We start from the raw sequence: 22,463 nt of genomic DNA, 5'->3' as shown, positions 1-22,463 counted from the left end.
CAAGTGGTAGAGTGTGAGAATTCTATTGAAGCTCTCCCTCCTTTTGTTTCTTCGATGCAGGATAAATAGGTCGCATCTCACCGTTAAGTTAAATAGTCCCGCTTTCTTGTTAAATTTTTTAGTTTAATGCCCCAACAATAGCCATTTTGGGGCAAATAGTCCCTCTTCTCTCTCTCTCCCTAACGGCAAATAGTCCATCTTCTCTCTCTCTGTCCCCCTCCCAACCTTGGCGGCAAATCGTCCCGCTTCTCTCTCTCCCCCTAACGGCAACTAGTCCCTCTTCTCTCTCTCTCTGTCCCCCTCCCAACCTTGGCAGCAAATAGTCCCGCTTCTCTCTCTTTCTCTCTCCCAACCTTGGCATCTCTTTCTCTCTTTACAAAGATTGTTTTATTAATAATTCAACTAAAATTAATTCCACTAAAATTTCATCTCTGTCTATAGCAACAACCTCTTTTATTAAATTTGTTCCATATAGTTTCTTTCAAAAATAAAAACTCCTAAATTAATATAATAGTAATAAAAACTCCTAAATTAATACAATAGTAATAAAAACTCCTAAAAATCATATAAAAGTCCCGCAACAAATGGGCCCTAACGATTCTCAAATAGTCCCTCTTCCCTCTCTATCCCCCTCCCAACCTTGGCGGCAAATTTACTCGCTTCTCTCTCCCAACCTTGGCGGCAAATAGTCTCGTTTCTCTCTCCCAACCTTGGCGCCTCTCTCTCTTTACAAAGTTTGTTTCATTAATAATTCAACTAAAATTAATTCCACTAAAATTTTATCTCTCTCTCTTTCTCCCTCTATACGTACTAACAACCTCTTTTATTAAAGTTGTTCCATATAGCTTGTTTCAAAAATAAAATTTTTTAAATTAATACAATAGTAAAATAAATAAATTGAGTTAGAAAAATTCATTTTATTGTCATGTTGCATTTTAAACTTTATTTTGATTATAAAATGGATGTAATAGACAACAAACACTCAATATAAGACAGGTCCTCAGTATTTATATCTTTTTAATACATTAATGAAAAACTATAATGCAATCACGTCTATTTCTTTTAGAAACCTACCAAACTAGATTTGTGAAAGATTTTTTAGAAATTATAGTGCATTTTTTTAAAAAAAAATAGGTCAAAACCGGCCAGTTCTCCAATCCGAATTGTCGATCCACCGATCCGACACGATTTTTGGAGTGGCCAATCTGGGTCACCGATACCGTTTTTTAAACCTTGTATATATTAAACGTATACAAGTTCATGAAGCGGTCATCAAGTTACATGTGTGTCTTTCTATTTTATCCATAAACAAATCTCAGTTTAAACAAAATGACATGAGAAGTATAATAAATACATATATTGTAAAAAAAAAAAAGAGAGGGTAAAATATGTACATATAAAAAGGCAAATTATAGAGGGGAAAAAGTTGCTTCCCTTTTAAAATTTCTATAATTTTTCTGTTTTAAAATTTTCATTTTTGTAGCTATAATTTTTCTGTTTTAAATTTTTCAGTTTTGTAGTTTTCTTATTATTTGACTTTGAGTGAAATTTTCTCAAGTACATCCATACAAAAACCTCCCATGAAATAATCAGAGCAAGTAACCTAGATTTGGACATATTAAGGCGATTTTCTAAAAAGATAAAAAATTAATGTTCAAGATTTTTAAAATTACCAAAACACATTCATATCACCTAAAATTAAAATATACTATTTTAGTTTTTTATATGTATATTTTACTAATTGAAATAATGCATCTCTCTTTTCTCTTTACTTTTTTTTTTAATATTGAAATTAATGCATGCTTGTCAACCGTTATATTAGTACCTGAAATAATAATGAATTATTCAATATCATTTATGATATATTCTTCTTTGTTCATTTTTTAAAACTAACAATAGATTTTTCAGAAAAATAAAGCTCAGGTATTGTTGATGGACTTTATTTGCCATAACTCTCCCTACATGTTCTTTGGAGTTGCTTTTAATGTTATTCTTAGTTTTTGTTCACACTTTTCAATAAACCATTTCACGATTGCTATTTTTTCTAAAGCAAATACATTTGTTTAGTTTTCCTGATTCAGGTTTTTTAAGAAGTGTTCAGAAAGTCAGACCTAGGCTCAAATTCTACCACTTGGAAATTTTAACTGGAAAATTTTAGAAGTACAGAAAAACCGGGATACTCGGGCTATTCTAGGATTGTCCAGCCTAAAATTGCCAGCCTCCCAATCCGGTTCGATTCAAGTTAGCCCCAATCCCAATTTGGATAGGAGATTTCTTTAAATTTAAATATTGTTTTCAAGTTCATTACTTTGGTTTGAGCCTTTTGATCTAAGAAGGATGAGGATCTTGAACTTTCGCTTAATCCGTCCCAAACCCAGATAAATGAGGTATAACCCCTCTTAAAAGTGGATAAAGAAAATGAGTTGTATTAAATAGACAGACAAAATAAGACTTTGCAAAAAACGAAAGGATTACACCGTCCCAAACCCAGGTAAATGAGGTATAACCTCTCCGAAAGGTGGGTAAAGAAAGTGAGTTGCATTAAATAGGCAGACAATGTAAGACTTTTGCCAAAAACTAAAAGATTTATGTAATCAATCTAAATAGCGAAAAAAGATTGAAGATGATGACTTTTGCCAAAAACTAAAAGATTTATGTAACCAATCTAAATAGCGAAAAAAGACGGAAGATGATGATGATGTCGATGACGACTTTGGTTTGAGCCTTTGAGGTATCCATGTTCAGAAATGCGGATATTCTCCATCAATCCTTTTCTAGGGTCAAGATAGAGACATTTCATAATAGATGCCATGCTCCCACTTACTACTTCCTACTTTTATAAAGGGCAAGTATTATTATCATGATCAACATTCCTTTCTTTGTATGACATTGTTCATATGCTATGCCCCAACGGCTTGCTTCTGTTTTTAGAACATCCAATGCAACACATCACCATCTCAAAAGTAGGGATTTTTTCAAAGAACAACAGTAAAAAAAGAGAAGGCCATCATCTATTAGATACCTATCATGGGGATTATAACAATGGACCTATGTCGTTAAATTATATAACAATGGATCTTTGTCGTTAAATTATATAAATGGAGAATTCTCCCTTGCAATTGGAGGAGTCTCCTTCATTTTTCATCTACTTTTCCCCTTAAAAATCAACCATATCAAATCAATAAGCCTTTTGCCAAATTCTCCTCTTAGTGAAAGTTTCGTAAGTATCCTCAACAGAGAAATAAAATAATTAAGTCTCATGACTGGTGGTCGAATAACAAAAATTAGTAATTATGGATAAGATTAAATGGTCCTCATATGCTCCCTCAAGCAAAAAGCCTAGGAGAATTTTTAGGCCCACCAAAAAAAATTGATTACATACCCTAAAACCACGGATCTCTCTCTCACTATATATGTATATATATAAAGAGAGAGAGAGATCGTGCTCACACTATGAAAGAATTTATCATTATACTCAACAAATTTTAGACAATTATATACTCTTGTTTTATACATTAAACATTTTTTAAATAAGGGTTTTTATCGTTAAGAGAGGTATAACATCATCCACATAAAAAATATACTAATGTCGTTTAATGCTCCATGTAAATGATGCTTCATCTCATATGGATAATATCACACCCGTCCTAATGACTAAAAATACTATTACAAAAAAAATGCTCCACATACAAAACAAAAGTATATAAGTTATTCAAACTCAACCTAAACCTAAGGATTGGAATAGACCTAGACCCAACTCTGATCAATTATAGGTCAAGATAGGTAGGTCGACCCTGCCCATTCAATACCCCCATTCAAAAACTTCCTTTTTATTTAAATTATCCATTGTTGTAAGGAAATTCCCAAAATTTAAGATTACACAAACCCTCTTAGGGCCTGTTTGGATAGGATGAAATTAAGAATCTTAGATATTTGAAATCCTAAAGAAATTTATGGATTTTCAATATCAAGGATTTTTGTCATTGATTCCTCAAATTTCTTGTTTGGATAAACTATACACAAATCACTTCCATATCCATTGTTTGGTAACAAAACTTGATACAATTTCTCTCTCCAAAGTTTTTATATGCTTTCTCTCTCTAAAACTCAAAATTTGGTATAGTGTATCTATAAAAATTTTGAGATAGTTTCTATCTCTAAAATTTGATGTGGTTTCTCTCTCTAAAATTTAGTATGCTTTCTATCTTTAAAATTTGAAAGTGTATCTAAAAATTTTGAGATAATTTCTCTTTCTAAATTTTTAGGTGCTTTACTCTCTCTAAAATTTAATATAGTTTCTTTTTCAAAAATTTTAAGATACGCTATCTCTAAAACTTAAAACTTGAGATAGTTCCCCTCTTCAATAATTTTGAGAAAGTTTCTCTCTCTAAACATTTTTAAGTAGTTTCACTCTCTAAAATATGATATAGTTGTTCTCTCAAATTTTAAGATATTTTATCTTTCTAAAAGCTAAAATTTGAGATAATTTCTCTCTAAATTTTTTGCAATTGTTTTTTTTTCTAAATTTTTATGTACTTTCTCTCTCTAAAATTTGATATAATTACTCTCATAAATTTTAAGATGTTTGCTCCTTCTAAAATTTGATATAATTACTCTCTTAAATTTTAAGATGCTTTCTCTCTCTAGAACTTCAAGTTTGAGATAGTTTATCTCTTAAAAATTTGATAATGTGTAAAATTTGATATACTTTCTCTCTTTAAAACTTAAATTTTGATATAGTTTTTCTCTAATTTTTTTTGCGATTGTTTCTCTCTCTAAAAATTTCATGAACTTTTGTTTATCTAAAATTTGATATAGTTTCTCTCCGAAAATTTAAAATACTTTATCTCTCTAAAACATAAATTTTACGATAGTTTCTCTCTCCAAAAATTTTGAGATAGTTTCTATCTCTAAAATGTTTTAGGTAGTGTCTCTCTCTAAAATTGCATATAATTTTTATCTTTATAAGAATATATTTTCTCTCTCTAAAATTCCAAATTCGAGATAGTTTCTCCAACTAAAAAACGAGATATTTATCTCTCTAAATTTTTTTGGCAGTTTCTCCTTTTAGAATTTATAATAATTTCTCTCTAAAAGTTTAAGAATACTTTCTCTCTCTAAAACCTAAGATTTGATATAGTTTCTCTCTCTAAAAATTAAATTATGAAATTGTTTCTCTCTCTAAAAGTTTTGAAATAGTTTCTCTCTCTAAAAAAATTGAGATAGCTTCTCTCTCTAAAAATTGGCATGTACTTTATCTCTCTAAAATATGATAGTTTCTCTTTAAAACTTAAAATTTGAAATAGTTTCTCTCTCTAAAATTTTGAGATAGTTTATCTCTCTAAAAAAATTTGGTTCTCTCTCTCTCTAAAATTTTTACATACTTTCTCTTTTAAATTTTAATAACTTTCTCTCTCTAAAAGTTAAAATTTGAGATAATTTCTCTCTCTAAATTTTGAGATAGTTCATCTCTCTAAAAAAATTGGTTATTTCTCTCTCTAAAATTTTAATATACTTTCTCTCTCTCTAAAAGTTAAAATTTGAGATAGTTTTTCTCTTTTAAATTTTGAGATAGTTCATCTCTCAAAAAAAATTTGGTACTTTCTCCCTTTAAAATTTTAGCATACTTTATCTCTCTTCTTTATAAAAAACATACTTTCTCTCTCTAAAATTTTAACATACTCTCTCTCTCTAAAAGTTAAAATTTGATACAGTTTTTCTCTCTAAATATTTTGAGATAGATTTTCTCTTTAAAAAATTTAAGTACTCTCTCTCTAAAATTTTCATACCTACCAAATGCTCCCTATGTTTTGGGTACAAGAAGCGAATGAGTGAAATCCATGGGCCTTGGAAATGCAAAAAAACAGGCTTCAGTGTGGAAATGAAATCATGAAAAGTAAGTTTTACTTTCATTATTTTAATTTTCCTGATTTTAAGTATCTTAATAATTAAGCATCCTAGTAATTAAGCAATCCAAATGGTGGATTTTGGCACTTAAGAATTTGTTTGGCACAAGGAAACCAGTAAAAGATTTGCTCCCCCAAAAGTTTGTCATGCCCGGCATAATAAAATCCAAATTGAGTTGATTTGAAAATACCCATGACACATGATCATGACTTGAAATAGCTTGAAAAAGATATAACGCTAAGTAAATTATTTCTTATAGATCATCACCATCATTTTAACTATTTTCCAATTAATTGAAATCGACTACATGAATCCTAATTCTCCATTCTGTTTTATTAAAGGTCATATCCTCAATAAGACCATATCGCCTATTAAATCATTCATTTCTTATGGATATTTTGATAAATTTCCCCTAATTAAAATAAGGTGCTCATTCACATCATAAGGTAAACCATACGGGAGCGTTCATCATCTGTTCAAGACAAACGGCAGTGGAGATTTAACTGTACTTACCATTGGCATTCATTCATCCAAGAGCTAATCACAAGCACTCATTACCAGGCACAACTGTTGATGCCCCCTTGCTCAATTGATGTAAACATACATTACAAAATTGGTGTATGGTACCAACAATGTTTCTTTGGGTGAGCAAGCTAGAGTTTGAATCTTAAACCAGTATTGTACGTCTTGCCTGACCACTCACATCTAAAATTCTAAACCACCTACAGAAATCGTATGAACGCCCACAAAAGAATAAAAAAACTTTCATAATATATAAACTGTCAAGAAACATGCTACAAAAATGCTTTTACCAAATAAATCAAGCATATACTATCCATTAAAGGTTAAGGACATGGAATCACTTCCTTATCTCTCATAGTACTACAGATCTCATATATTATTACAGACCCCACTTTCCAAAAAATTAGTATTACAGATCTCATATTTTTACTTCCTAATGCTTCAATATAATGGCTATTGGAACAAAAAGGAGGCCCTGCAAAACAACTTCAAAGAAGAAAACAAAAGACAGCTCAGGTAACCAAAAAATATATGTTAAATGTTTCAAACTTCGACAACGAAAGAATTTGGTTTTGACCCATGATTGACACTGAAAAGATGATTAGGGACTTCCATGCATAGGCAAAAAAGACCTGAGCACTTTTTTAGAACCATAGTTTTGCAAAAGGATAAACACACTGCAATATTATTATTTTTATCTTTCTGCAAGATAAAACATTTTAGTTAGTGTTTTTCTTATGGGAAAGTATTGTAGTTAGTGTTACCTTAATCGATATGGACTTCCGTCATAACATTGACACAGTTGTCAACATATTTGCCTGTTTCACTGCTTTCCTGTTCACACATCCAGCAAATATTGTCAACCAAGGACAGAGCAAATAGAGTCTCTCTCTCTCTCTCTCTCTCTCTCTTTCTTTCTTTCTCGCACTTGCTCATGACAAATTAAAATGAACTCATTAGATAACTGGATGCTATTCTTGCAATAGCTTACTTTGGCAAAAGTTGCAAAAATGTTTTTGATGGTCTCGAAAACCTCCTCTCTAGGCCTCCCTGCATCAATCTGCAATTCAAAAGGATATCAATGAATAAATGGGAAATAGGAAACAGGAATATGTAATAAGCAAATACGAAAAGAACTTGCAGCAATGTTCATACATGATAAGTACAGTTCACTTTTTATGTATTCTAAGAATCAAACTGTTGGTGAATGCAAGTTTCACTCACCTTTGAAAAAATCACTAATGAGATGCTAACCACGTCCATGCTAAGTTTATATCATTAGAAGAAGATGTTTATAGAATTATAAAAAGATTTACCTCGTGAACCTTGCCTTTTGCTTGGTAATACTCAATTACAGGTAGGCTCGACTCAATGAAAACTTTGAACCGTTTCCTTATGGTCTCTATGTTGTCATCGTCCCGCCCCTTCATTACACGAAAAAGATCATGCCATCAGCAATAGATATCCCATGATAGATACAGGCAACTGTTCGAGAATGCTAACTCCCATTCTCTCTAACCTGGTTTCTATTTAGAAGCCGCTTCTCCATCTCTTCTTCTGAGCAATTGAAGAACAATACAAAGGCAGGCTCAATTTTTGTCTGGAAAAAGTTAGAAAATGCATAGGATATATTAGTTTCAATTATTTACGAGCACATAAAGGCACAAGGAATACTTCACAAAGACGACTCATGAAAGAAGGTGTTTAAAATTTTTATCCATCTTTGAAGGAAGTAGCCTGAGATCATTACCCATGAAATGCATGTTTTACTAATTCCATTGAAGTTGTCTAGAGGAAATAGCACCGATAAATCTTGCTCTAAGGAAATTTTTAAGAAGAAAATTTCTAAAAAGCTGGCAAGATTTTGGGTGGGTTTTCTTCAGAAATTACTGGGAAATGCTACGCGAAAATACAAAAAAATTTAAGTTTCTATAAACTCATATCCTAGAGCATAATTTTACTCCTCTGAAAGCAATTGCAAGAAAGGATCACCATAAAAAGGGCGAAAATATCACGATACAGAGGAAAAATATTCCATTTTGAAAATCTCAAAAAAAATTTAAAAGAAATGGAGACATTTGTTGCTATGGGGAAATAAATTAATATAATGATTAGCCTTACAACATTCTCAAAGGCAGCACGGTTCTCTTCATTTCGAGGGAATCCATCGATGAGAAACTTGTCATTTTCATTTTCCTGCATCGCTCGTTGAAGAAGCTTTACCGTAACCTCTGAGGGAACGATCTTTCCTTCCTTTATCATGTTTTGTATCATGGTGCTGCAAAGTTCAAAAGAAAAAGCAAGAAATCAAGACATGCAAGATAAAGATGACATAAAGGGTACATTTTAAATAATAAGCCATCAGCAAACAGTTTAAAAAATGGAAATCATTTTCCCATTGCAAGTTTGAAAACATCTACTGAAAGGAATATATTCTGAGCAAAATGATTAGCATCATACCCATTCTCGGACCCTGATTTAATTTCCGCTCGGAGGAGGTCACCAGCGCTGAGGTGGGTAAACCCAAAGTGTTCGACAATGTTTGCACATTGAGTTCCCTTGCCGCTACCTGGACCGCCTGTTCATGTATGAACAAGACATTTGGTATTGTTCTGTTCAATTTGGTAGTTTCTTATTCACATGGTTATTTCTTTCATTCCAATGAGTTTCTTTACTTCACTTCAACATTTCTAGAATGGATGGTTCGTTCATGATTAATTAACATACTCTTTCGTGGAGTATTGATCCATAATTAATGTACATTGCACAAAATCCTTGAACCTTTCTGCCTTTTCTTAGAGATAATAAAATGATGAATAAATAGAGACTGTCATTGAACCTTTCTGCCTTTTCTTAGAGATAACAAAATGACGAATAAATAGAGACTGGATTCTTTAGCTTTCTGCCTTTTCTTAGAGATTTATAAAAAGAGAAAGAAAGATCGGGTAATCTTACAACAGTCATAAGGCCAGTAATTTCAGAAATGAAATCATCATAAGAAATGATTTATGCCAATAGTCATAAAGCTGGTAATTTCAGCAATGAAATCTTACAACAGTCATAAGGCTTGGTCAGGCCATGGTTTGTGCCAACTATCCTCATGTAGACCAATTCTGTGGCCTATTTTTAAGTTATGGGAGCCAAGCAATGGTAAGTTCTCTTTTTTCCTTCCAATACTTCGAACTTTTCTTGGTACTGAGTTGAATACTGCTTCTGCTTGCCATGGTTGATTTTCATCAATACCGTACACTAATTTTTCAAGTTCTTCCTTTTCCTTTTTGTGATGGATAGATATCTTGGTTTTACGGCTGGACGCTTCCTCTTCCTGGATATGTATGCCATCATATTTCTAATACTTGGTTATGCTTTGGTTCTGATTTGAATTGTTAGAAAAACGAGGAAACCTCTGGTTTTGTACAAATGGGTAAGATCTTTTTTTTTTGTTTTTTTTTCGCCCCCTTAATCTTTCCAAATTTTTTTAATAACAAACTCTAGAGTTTAAATTATAGAGTCATCTTCTCTCCCTGGTTGTGTTTGACTTTGGCACTAAGTTTCTGAGACTTAGTATATTTGTTTCTGATTGGGATTGAATGGAAACCTAGGCACCATGGATACAATGCTCTACATCGTTCCATGGTCTTTGTCGTGAAACTTCAATATTTCATTGCTATGATCAGAAAACAAGAGTAAATATGCTACTTTTGTGCCATTAAAGTCCTTGCTTTTCTCAGTGATCCATTTCCATTTGCATCTGACAATTTGTGTATCTCAATATTACCCTTGGCTTCGTCGTAGAGCTATTCATGCACAATAGTGATGACAAATGGTGCTAGAAATCATCTGAACGATGAAGGAGCCTACTCCTTGTGTTCATGGTCATCGTGTTCATGATTTTGAGAATTGAGGTAGCTTTGAGCCAATATACTATTTCTAGCGTTGCCTGTCACTTACTATTGGTTTGAGATAATCGTGTTGGCAGGCAACACTCTTTGTTTGTACTTGTAGAGAAATTGCATTCTTCTTGTTACAATATTGCCTTGTTTGAAGGAGGAGACCACTTGTACATCTCATATTTGTACAAACTTGAATTCCTGCTATACTGCTCTTCTGTTTGAGATTTAAACTATGGAAAAAACTGAAAGATAGGTAGCGGTTGGACTATGGAAGAAAACCAAAAGATAGGCAGCGGTTGGACCGAAACTGGACAGCCTAGCAAAGCACCATAGGCACTGGAGAGCCAGATAATCCTTCTTATATACTTCAAGATTTCAATATGTTTACTCATTTTCATTAATGTAAAGCCATTTGATCAAATCCTTCCTTTTTTCCTGTTAATACCGACTCAGCAGAGCATCTTTGTCTACTGTAAAATGAACTTAGCTTGGTTGGGATTTGGCAAAAGATAATGTAGAAAATGTAGAAAAGACACCACATCTGGGGAAAGTACATGAAGAATGTGCACTAGAATGTAAAGTTAGGGGGAAGATACCAAATGGAAGTGAAAAATTTGATGCAGCAATTAGAAGGCTTTCTGAGACCCACATTTGTGATGTTTAGACAGGTAGGGCAGAGGGTACAGGGAGGGAATGTTCAACCACAGGACTTTTTGTTAGTCTTTGGCATCTGAGTATTAGAATTGAAGTAAAGAAAAACAAAAGTCAGAATGATACCCTTTCATTGGTAGCGGGTGCACCTCAGAGAGAGGGACATAGGATGTGAGAAAGACACGAAAATGAGACAGCTCTCACCAAGAAACTCGTATAATCGAGATAGAACTAGTTTAATATAATGATATTCCTCTATGGTCTGATGTGAGTTAGGGTGGGTATAAGCAACGGTGGAGTTAGATCTGTGAGTGTGGGAGTTGAGGTGATAGCAAATGTGGCTTTGATGGTATCGATGATCAAGACTGGTCTAGACAATGGTGGAACATGCGCACTGGGCTTATCTGGCCTTCGAGTTCCTGGAAATTGGGGATAACTTGAAAAGTCCTCATTTCTTAGCTGGCTGTGGATCGTCCGACATGTGGAAGCAGTTACAGAAGGATAGTAGACAATAAAGATGTGATAAACATGGAAGAAAATGTGATAAAAAAGTTCGGGTTAACAGGGCCTGAAGCCACAGAACTCCTTCAAGAATTGAGAAATGAAACCTCAGGATCTTTCAAGATTTCTGGATCATAGAATTTACATGTCCTTAAGAGGTATACAATCATTGAAAGTCAATAAAAAGGAAGAATGTATATATATGTCCTTAAGAGGTATACAATCATTGAAAGTCATTAAAAAGGAAGAATGTATTTACATGTCCTTAAGAGGTATACAATCATTGAAAGTCAATAAAAAGGAAGAATGTACAATGGAGTTCAATGGGATTTGCATCAGAAAAGGCTCGACATCATAACCACTGCAGTCATAGTTGAAACAGATGATACTTTACAATCTTTATTTATTTTTTATTTTTTTAGCATCAAGCTTTACGAAAATCATTGTAAATGATCTTTGCAAAGTGGCCAATATCCTAGAAAAGGATTAATACAAAAGCTCTTGATTTTGACACGATCAAGACTTAGTTGGTTTCCCATTGTGTGTTTCTCTCGAGTTTTCTTTTACTTGGGGTTTATTCTGTATTCTTTTTCTTTGAAACACATTTTGGGGGATCAAATTTCTGGTGGCTCCACTGGGGTGGAGTTCGCCTTTCATCCTTAGGCTGGATTAATCTTCTATTCTCTCGAAGTTCAATAAGTTTCTAATACCAGGCAGTGTCCTTCTGCCAGGTAACTGATGTCTGCTACAGTTGGATTCTTCATGGTCGTTGCCATCACGATGCCAGGTGCCTTTCTCCTGCAAAAAGTAGAAATCAAAACCACCATCCCATGGGGCTACCACTTAAGTGCTCACCCTTTGGCTCAGGATTTTCAAGGGGCCATAATTGATCATTCGAAGCCTATGTATGAGGTCCTGGTCTAAAAAGGCCCATAAAGCACATCGGCTGTGACCTCATATTCGACACGCGAGCAACCGAACTAAAGTCATAGTGACCTTAATGGACCAAGGCACTGGGAAAGCCCCTTTGGTAACAGCCCAGGCCTAACCAACCCTCTGTCCATCCGAGTACCAAAATCTCACGTGCCAAGGCAACAAAGCTGGAAAGCTGGCTCTTAGTAGAGCTCCGGTTTCTTATCCTGGTCGTAGAGCCCTGGTTCTTGCTAGGACCTTGCCTCATACTCAAGGTATTGCCCCTTTTGTTGCTACAGTTTCAACTCCTCAAAGTTCTCAAACAACTCTGGCCTTTCATAAGATCCCCTCCCCTCAAAATCCTCATAGAGTGTCGGTTCAACACCATGCCTTGGTATTTATCATTGGCCCTTCCACCCGGCATCTTCTTGCAGTGCTGGTGAATGTCACCCAAACTCCAGCTAGGAGGCCGGCCCTTGAAAGAGCCCGATCTTCCTAGGCGACTATTTCCAAACTTTGCTTAACAAAAGTAGAGTCCTCACTGGCCCGATCTTCCTAGGCGACTATTTCCAAACTTTGCTTAACAAAAGTAGAGTCCTCACTAGATCCTCGGTCCCTATTGGGCTTCATTAAAACCTACAGAGTTTATTCCGATACCAACAAGCGATAGTTAATTTGTACATCCTTTTAGAACAAAAAAGAACTTAACATCCCATGTCAACCAGAGAAGTAATATATATTCTGTGCATAGTAAACTACATCATAAACAACCATTGATTGATATTCTCCAAAACTCCAGAGAGAAGAAACAAGGTTAATCCATCTCCTAATTGAAATTAGGGTTTTTTAAGAGAAAAACCATTGAAATGTTTTTCTAACTATGGAGATCTAGTATTTTAGATTATGACTTTTAATATCATTGCAACTCCGCCATGGCTAGTCCAAGCCCGAATGAGAAAGGAGGGTTGTGGTAGGTTTGGCAGCCAGCGTAAAACCTTTGCCACATCTCTATCATAAATTCGCTGACCCCCACTAGTTGGAATAGGGCCTGGATGATGATGATGGCGACTTTGGATTTCCCTGCCTCTATGTGACTATTTAGATGATCAATTGATTATTCACCGCACAGCAAAGTTCAGCCCCTTGTTTGTCTCTATAACAATGTTTTCCCTCAATATGTCTACAACCTAATTACATAACCTCAGGAAAGATTTTCAGGGAACCATCAAGTATGCGACTTGCCTAGGTAACTGTATTTAACCTGATACAGTTTCCAAATAATAGTTGAGAACATTGAGTTTCCCAATAAAATCACAGGCCAAAGGTACCACAATTTTAAGGAGTGGTCACCAACACAAGCGGGCAGGCCATCAAGAAATCATAATTAGGCGGCAAGGGCCCACAAACCTTAATCAGAAAGCCACCATAACTACCATTCTTCTCATAACCAGTAGGTGGAAAAGAAAGCAGCAAGAGATTATTGAAACTCCCCTCCCAATGAAGAAAAGATTCAACCCCCTAAACCTGAAACAAAAGGATCAACAAAGCTCCGCAACTTCTTGGCCAAAACAATCATCAAAGATCAGATTCTCAAAAATCCCTCACACTTGGGTTTTATTATGTGTTTTCCAATTTTGACGCCAAAGAAGAAGGAACCTTTAAAATCATTTATGGGCAAACCTGTGTGCAAGTTTAATTCCCAAGAAAAAGAGTTTTTCTGATGGAAAAGAGAGAGAGAGATCCTAGGTTTTCTGACCTTAAGAAAACAACCAAAACGAAGAGAAATAAGCAGCAAAATGGAAAAGAGAGAGAGAGATCCTAGGTTTTCTGACCTTAAGAAAACAACCAAAACGAAGAGAAATAAGCAGCAAAATCAACAAGATTCAATTCTCTCTCTATTAGATGCACAGGCTTGTACAATCTCTCTTCACTCTAAAACAAGGAAGGAGACCCTTTTTTGATAAAGTTGGCCGTAATTGTATGAAAATAGAAGGATATGTTACAATTGTCACAATACTGTATGTATGAAAAAGAATCTAAGTATTAAGGCCTAACAAAAATGACCAAGGAAAGAAAACTCAAACTGCTCAAAAAAAGGACCAGAGACAGGGTATGCAACAAAACTGTAGCTGACAGGTTCCAAGGAGTGATTGATGACGGACGCTCTGGGCCCCTTATTTGGCCAGGCTGTCCCCTATGCTATTTGGCTTTCGCGCATAATGTGCTGAAAGGAGATGTGATCCGGCCACTAAGTTCAAAAATTTATGAGAAGACCCAGATGCCTCTCCACAGGCATGTGTAGTTTCTCTTAGACCATTGATGATGTTTTTGGAGCCTCCCTCAACCATAAGGGCCGTTCCCCATCTTCCTGGCAGATCATTTTGGGTCCTTGAAGTAAAGCAAGGGCTTCTGCCATGGTTGAAGTCTCTACTCCAACGGGCACCAATAAAGACAAAATTATGGCTCCCCGACTGTCTCTGAAAACTCCCCCCACACCTGAAATACCAGGGTTTCTGAACAAGCAACAATCAAAGTTAAAGTTTCATGGTACCTTGCTCCCAGGCGATCCAATAGGATGATAGGTTGGAGGCATTTTGATTTGACCTAGCTACTGTCACCCAATTTAACAGGGAGCCAGATATGGTGAGACCATTGAAACCTTTCCACTGTGTCACCCAAGCTATTGCACTAGCGTTGATACTATCCATGACAGCCTCAGGTGATCAAACTTTGCCTTCAAGTAGCATTCTACTCCAGATGAGTACCATAGTCGGACAGCAAAGAAACAAATGGCCAGCCAATTCTTAACTGACATTGGGCATTGCAAAGCCACACCTTTGAAGTTGGTCAACCGTGAGTGTCTTTTGGTGGATGGCCAACCAAACAAAGTTTTGGACCCCAAGGGGGAAGAATCCACGCCCTACAAGCAGGCTGATTGAGGCGAAATATCATACCTAATCCTTAGTGGAAAGATGAAACCGAGAACAGGCCAGGAAGGAAATAGGGATGAAGAGAATAGGCATAAAAAACAACGAGTTCAGCGTCTGTGAGGCCCCTTCCGAACCTAGGGGTCCAGACCAGTTTACTCCCAAGGATTCAAAAAAGTGTCTGAGACACATTAGTTCTGGTCCATAGTAACCAGGAATAAATTTGGGAATTGAGTGTCATGGCTTGAATCCCCCAGACAAAGGGAGCAATCCCTCCCTATCTCTCCACTTACAATACAGAGGAAAAGGGGTCTCAGCAGCCTATGGGTTTGCAAGGGATCAGCAAAATCTCTCTCACCATCTCTTTTTCAAGACCGGGAGGGTAAGAGATAATCTTTTTAACAGAAAGACAGGCAATTTTGTCCATTGGCCCTACGTAAGGATATCCAAAGTCTTTAACTAAAATATCAAATATCCAATGTATAAAAAAATTCTCAGTTGTTTTTTTTTTTTTTTTTTATCTTACAAAGCCCTTAAAATTGTTCTCAAAGTCATGGAAACCAAAATGTCTGTGAGGTCAACAGCATCATGGAAAGAGGCAACAACCAAGAACAAGCATAGTGTCAAAGAAGTGCAGTTGCAACAACATTCTAATCTCGTTGAGGGTGATTACCCAAAACAAAAACAACTGTGACCTTCTTCTCATCTAATTGGCTTCCATTTTCCACCTGCATTAAAGAAATAAAAAGAAATCAACATAATCTATTAGATTCCAGACAATCCAATAAGTTATGGGAAAGTATTTAAAAGTTAACTTCATATGAGATAATGCCAATTTGATTCATTTTTGGTAGCTAATGTAAAATCTTCCACCTATAAATCATTCAAAGATTCATTCACTCACTTTCACTTTTCACTTAGATTTGATTGTTTTGATCTGTCCTAAGACATGCTCTTTTCATATTTTAAATTTCTTTTAGCCGAATCACCGAATGTTATATTCCAATTTGTTATGGAAAAAGTAAGCTACAAAACGTACTTTTTTCCCAAAGTATATAAACATAAAAATAACAAAATGAATCTTTGATAAAATACGAAAATAAAACAAATAGTTAAAAAACATGAAAAACAGCCAGTATATCATACAAATGATTCATGTAACCTGAACACCACATACATACTGAATTTAATGAATAAAGCTGAAGAATTGTTTGAATATGAACAAAATAATACAATCTATGTAAGCACAAAATATTTGACTATCTATTCGGGAATATTTTATGCACCTGTAACCTTATATGCTTCCCTGTTCATTGTTAAATTACTGATTGATTTGATTCTTCACATTGGACAGACCTACAACATGCAAGGAGTGCATGATGCAAATGATTTTCCAAGGGTGTCGCTAAATATAAGAAAGAATTGGTGACCCAAGACACAATATTATAATAAGCAAATAAACTATTTCTTCCCCGAGTACCATAACCTTTTTGTCTTCACGTTTAAGGCTTAGGCTAATTTACCAGAAATGCTAAGGTAGTACTTTGCAACTGGGAGAGAAACTGAAAATGTCAAGAGGTAGTTTTTATTGGTGACCAATTCCCATAAATTGCCAAATTCCCATTGATTCCAGGAGTGGCACCGCTACCAAGTACGTGATCTCAGTTCTTAGTTCCTACAACTGAGCTGGTTGAAGAATGGGGCTTTGGGCATGGGGCTAGTAGTTTGGAGCTCATGTTGGGATTTAGAGGGTCCAAGGATTACAAAATCATAATTTCTGATTAAAGCGCAAAGAAACAGGTTTGGTAGGTCCCTCTAGATAAGGGCAAGGGCTAGGACCAAGGGTTATGGAGTTAAGTGGCATGGTAGTAGGAAATTTTAGGAATTTCCAAACATTTCTGTGGCCTTTCTTGTTAAAGCTCAGGCTACAACCAGGAGGATCATGTCAAACTCTAAGATCTAAGCCTCCGTGGGACTGCATATACTTGAGGCTTTTTGTTGATGCTTCATGCTTGAGGTGCCTCTGACAAGGTTTCTATAACTATTGGGAGTTTGTGCTTCATGCTTGAGGTGCCTCTGACATATAACTATTGGGAGGAAAAACAAAATATTACAACTAAGATATACAGCAGACAAAAGGATCCGAGTACAATTCGTCATAGAAAGCCATGTGAAACCAACCCTTCCTCTGAATTTTTTTTTTTTTTAAAGATAGTTGAAATCCTTTAATAATGTTGAAACCACAAAATCAAGGCATACATCAGAGATATTAGCAAGCACACAAAAATCCTTTCATGTTATTAATGTTGTTTAATTTTATTTTTTTCTAGCTGCTTTTGTCGCTAGCACTAGAGAACAACAAAATAATGATTTGAACAAGTTGACACACAACATAAAAGCAACAGTAAAACCTTCCAAGGATCTAGGTGGGACACCTTTCACAATCTGTGCACATTGTTATGCACATGGAAACAAATGAAACACATGTCATTCATCGTGTCTAGATATCAAGTGAGCTCAATCAATCCATTTGAGCAATCAAAATCATTAGCTACTACAATCCTGTGTGACAAATAGAGCTGGAACATGGTGCCTTGTAATTGTAGGGAATACAGTAACAAAGAGGTAGATCCTTCGAGATCTCCTTACTGCATTAAAAATGGAAGAAAATGACGTGGTTGACGCGCAGCCCATAATAGGTCCGCGAGGCTGGGTTTTAGAAGAGCAGGACAGTAGAGTACACTTCTTTCATACTAATGTCCATAATGTGCCAAGTCAAGTAAACTTATTATCCAGCAATATTTATGAAGAGAAAAATACAATCATGAAAATATTGCTTGATCTATTGCTATCAGCCATCAAAGTCACTTTACAAAACTACATTCAAATGAAAATGACTGCTCGGTTTTCTTCATGGCTAGCACGAAGAAAGTGCTGATCCCAACTGAAATCACTAATAACTTTCTTTTTTATTTTTTTATGAAATAGCAAAACAAAGCACAAGGACTTAAAACTCTTGGTAGAAATTTTAAAAAGAATAATACAGGCTCAAAAGGTAATTAACAACAGAGGCCTTAAAACCATAGAATACCTTATCAGTTACGGATGAAGTTGGCGCTTCTGCCACAACAGAGCCCATGAAGCTTAGAATAGCTTGCTTCAAAAAGTATATCTGGAAAATATTGTAGAATAAATAAAAGTTGATGAGTTCATAACGCAAAAAAGCGGATCTTTCAATGAATCTAGACAAAAGATAAATGGTAACACTAGCTAACCATATTTCATGCCAACACAAGATCTCAAACTCTCAAGTGAACCAAAAAATTAGTAAGCAAAGTTACATACAATTAAATGGCAATAAAACAAGTGCCATCTACCTTTTTGTATAGAACACCAAGGATGTGGGTTGTCAACACGTTTTCTCACTTTTTACAACAAATCTCAATACAAGGGTTAACAGTTTCCAAAAAAAAGAAACAAATGTGTCATCCAATGCCGAAAGCTGACCTACAATGCACAATTAATGACCCCAAACTCTATGGAGAAAGAAATACCCCACAAATCACCCAACTTATAATAATACAATTCACCCAATTACATGGAACCATACTGATACCTCATCTACCTTTCAACGTTTTAACCGCCAAAAAATTAATTCCGATCACAACATGATTCCGTTCAATGGAAACTTATGGGTACATAGTCGCTTCTCCATGAGGCCTTAATTTAATAATAAAAGTGTGGCCAAAAAGCATACAAAATAATCAGCTCGTGTTCAAACATTTAAAACTTTCTATCTTTCGACACTTTGTTATGGTTTAAAAATAAAATGTCTAAGATCAAGAGGCGTAAATGATGATCCATACAAAATTGTTTTGATATTTCAACATTGTCATTGTAAGAACTCACAGATCCAGAGACAAATGCCATGCCATATCGCCATTTTACCATGATTATAGTTAAAAATCCCAAATTTGGAGCATAAATTTTGTTCTCTGTTCTTAAAACTTGTTGGAGTTAAATGCAACTCCCAAATAGGAATAAATAATTGCCTAATTCATCAAATTTTTACAATTCCTCTCTAGAAAAAAAAAATACAGATCTAGGTTCCAAGAAACCAGAACATTCCATTGATTCAAAATGCAAAAACGAGTTCTAATACAAAAAATGCCCAGATTGATCACCATCACACGAAATTTTACATCAAAATCACAATTTTGAGACTCAAGGACCAATTATACTCTGGTTGCAGAGCATAAATACCAATCCACACACAAAAAACCCTGATCCATGTATCTTTACCCGTTTATATATAAAAAACCAGAGATCCTGAACATAAACACTATTTAACCTCAATCACAAGACTCACACAGCAGCAAACCAAAAAACAACCAAAAATAATAGCAAAAGAGACACTGAATAAGCACCTGAATCACAGAGATCTCGAGCTTCAAGACCCTAATTCAAGCTGAGTGATACAGAGAATTAGCTTCAAATGAGCTTTTTCTAAGAGAGGTTTTTAGAGGGAAAACGAGAACCGCGTGGCCGATCTGAAACTCAGGAAGCGTGCCATTTATAGGAAGCCCCAGTTTCCAAAAAAAAAAATCAGGAAAAAAAAGGAAAAAGGGAAAATTCGTTGAAGGAAAAAGAAGCGGGAACACAGTAAAATAGAAGAAAGGTCGCGTGGGTCCACATGATTGCTGGTCAAGTGGGGCCCACTTCGTGCCTTGTTGGCAAGGCAATAGCCAAAGAGAAGGGAGAACGCGGGGCCCACAAGACGGGGAGGAATTGACGCCAGTCTGGCGGTTGGGGAAGCTGGCACGTGTCAATAGTGTCCTTAGAGACACGGATGATATCGGCCTTTAACGTTTTACACGTCATCGTGGAATACGAAACGGAGAACTGTTTGGTGCGTTCAAGCCCGCACCTGTTACTATGCGCGCTTGGAATCTTGACTTTCTCCTCGAAAATTGTTTCATGCGGGCTGAACCGCATTTCTCCACATGCGGTCTAAAAAGTGTGAAGCATCCATCTTGAAGATGGATGCAAGTAGGTGTTCTATCTAAAAACAATAGAAATTAATGGTTTAAAATTTTTTTTTTTAGAATTATTATTTCTAATTTTTAAAATTTATTTATTTTTTCATATTTATGAACATATATAGTTTCCATTATTACGATTGTACCGAATAGTTTCAGTTATTACCACCATATCCATTTTTTATATCAAAATGGAAATTTTTTTAAAAAAAACTATTTTACCTTTTTTTCGATTGCTGAACACCGAGAACATAAAATTTAAATTTTTCAGTTACTAATGAACCGAAAAAATGTTTTCTATCTCTTGGGGTGTTTTTTCTCTACCTCTCTCAAGTTATAGTTATCCGATAAAATCAAATGCGAACAACTAGTTTGAGCCCCTAAATTTAGGAAATATCTTCTGGATTATAAGATTAAAAGATTAGGAAAAATCTTGAGGCATGTTCTCTCTCTACCTCTTTGAAGTAATGGTTATCCGATGAAATCATGCAAACAGCTCGTTTGAGCCCCTAAATTTAATAGAAATCTTAGAGATTATCAACTTACTTATAAAAAAAACTAGAAGCTCGATGAAAGGGAAAGAGAGTTTAAAAAAAAATCAGTTTTACCGATATAATGTAGAGAGATGATATGCAGACCCATAAGAAAGAAAAAAGAAAAAAGTTACTTTGAAGAACCGGTTATTCAAAAACCAAAATTGGCTCAGTAAATTTATTTTGAATTCGATTGTTAACAACGGAAAAAAGGACAAGTCGTTTTTTTTTAAAATTTTTATTTTGACATGAAAATAAATAAATACGATGGTAATAACAAAAACTACTCGATAGAGCCGTAATAACGGAAACTATAACGGCTATATATTTATAAATTTTTCTAAAAATTAATTCTTAAATTCCATTTTAAAAACATATTTATTAAGAGGCCCATATTTCAACCTATGGGGGTTTGGCCGTATAGAAACCCAATCGTTTTTAAATCCCTATGAAAACTTGGAATCTCAGCCATGGGAGATAGCAGGGGCAATTTTGGGAGTTCTAGAGAGGGAAAAAACTAATTTTTTTGAAAAAGTGCTACACAGGGACACCGGTCGCCCATTCATTCGTATAATTTTGTTGGGATGCATTCCGCCGACAACGGACGCCACCATTGGGGGCTAAGAAATTTGGTACCTAAAAATTTCAAGGTCTAATTATAATTGGTGCGTCTCATTGTGCGCAGAGTACATCCTTCAAAATTTTAAGGTTTAATTTTTGAAATTGCAAGGTTTAAAAATTGTACATCTTATGAAAAATTATCTGAATCGTTTTTTCCAAAAATTTCAAATATATATATATATATATATATATATATATATATATATATATATATATATATATATATATATATATCATCCGTACCGTTTTTCTAATTCTAAAGCATATGACTTGGGATTATATTAAATTTCAAGCCCTCTGAAGATTTCCTGTAACTGCCCTTTTCAACATAGTTTGGATACGCGCTGAACTTTAATAGTATAACATACACTTTATACAAACCTCACCCAAAAAACAAATAAAAATAATAAATTTGGTGTTGTCGATTGTATTTTCAGTATGGAAAGTTTATAAAACGTACGGAACCTTAGAGCAAGTAAGCTGCGCCTCAAAAACCCGTCGGCAAAGGTTGTTCTATGCTGGAAAGTCGTTCAATTGAATCTTGGCTTCAAAATTTGTGAATATGAAAAAAAATAAGATCTCGATTCCCAAAAACAATGCATTATATAACATATTATCTAGATCATTTATTTTCAATATTTTCAAGTGTTTATAGATAGAGAGATCATTTACTTTTGGTACAAGATGGCTACAATTAATCTTGATCATTAGATATAAAATTGGGTGGCTGCATTTATTTCATTGACTAAGCTCAAAGTTCAAAAGATATTTTTTCTGACGCTGTGACACACCCAAGCTATCAAATTTCACATCGGATGGTTGTAAGTAATTGTGATCTCCCTATACAAAAAATAAATGGTCCCATTGTATACACTCCCTTATAGATAGACTTGATCTGTACCATTTTCTTAAGTTTTAAATTTTATAAGAGGTGAAAACAGATTTCAGTCTAGCCTA

At 34.9% G+C, this 22,463-nt stretch overlaps 1 protein-coding gene across 1 annotated transcript; it reads right to left on the bottom strand.

Moving 5' to 3' along the window:
- Positions 1-6,658: 6,658 nt before the first annotated feature.
- LOC18428724 (UMP-CMP kinase 3) lies at positions 6,659-19,783 on the bottom strand. Its single transcript, XM_011623033.3, has 10 exons — positions 19,741-19,783; positions 18,405-18,485; positions 15,987-16,041; positions 8,890-9,007; positions 8,551-8,707; positions 7,949-8,029; positions 7,746-7,853; positions 7,421-7,489; positions 7,194-7,263; positions 6,659-6,915 (listed from the first exon to the last, which is right to left on the bottom strand). Exons 2-9 carry the CDS (start codon positions 18,450-18,452, stop codon positions 7,195-7,197), a joined length of 705 nt encoding a protein of 234 aa, XP_011621335.1. The 5' UTR covers positions 18,453-18,485; positions 19,741-19,783; the 3' UTR covers positions 6,659-6,915; position 7,194.
- Positions 19,784-22,463: the final 2,680 nt, after the last annotated feature.

Source organism: Amborella trichopoda, chromosome 13 (genome assembly GCF_054954075.1).
Source record: "Amborella trichopoda isolate Santa Cruz 75 chromosome 13, AtrichopodaSantaCruz75HAP2 v2.0, whole genome shotgun sequence".
NCBI lineage: Eukaryota > Viridiplantae > Streptophyta > Magnoliopsida > Amborellales > Amborellaceae > Amborella > Amborella trichopoda.
Note: the sequence above shows the minus strand (reverse complement) of the source record. Positions and strands in the feature narration are given on the sequence as shown.

Excerpts from the sequence above, each read along its gene's own strand:
- LOC18428724 (XM_011623033.3), bottom strand. The coding sequence starts at position 18,452 with ATGGGCTCTGTTGTGGCAGAAGCGCCAACTTCATCCGTAACTGATAAG. Across the intron at positions 9,008-15,986 it reads CACAGTTGTTTTTGTTTTGG|GCGGTCCAGGTAGCGGCAAG; the intron begins GTAATCACCCTC and ends ATACATGAACAG. Across the intron at positions 8,708-8,889 it reads AAATCAGGGTCCGAGAATGG|CACCATGATACAAAACATGA; the intron begins GTATGATGCTAA and ends TGAACTTTGCAG.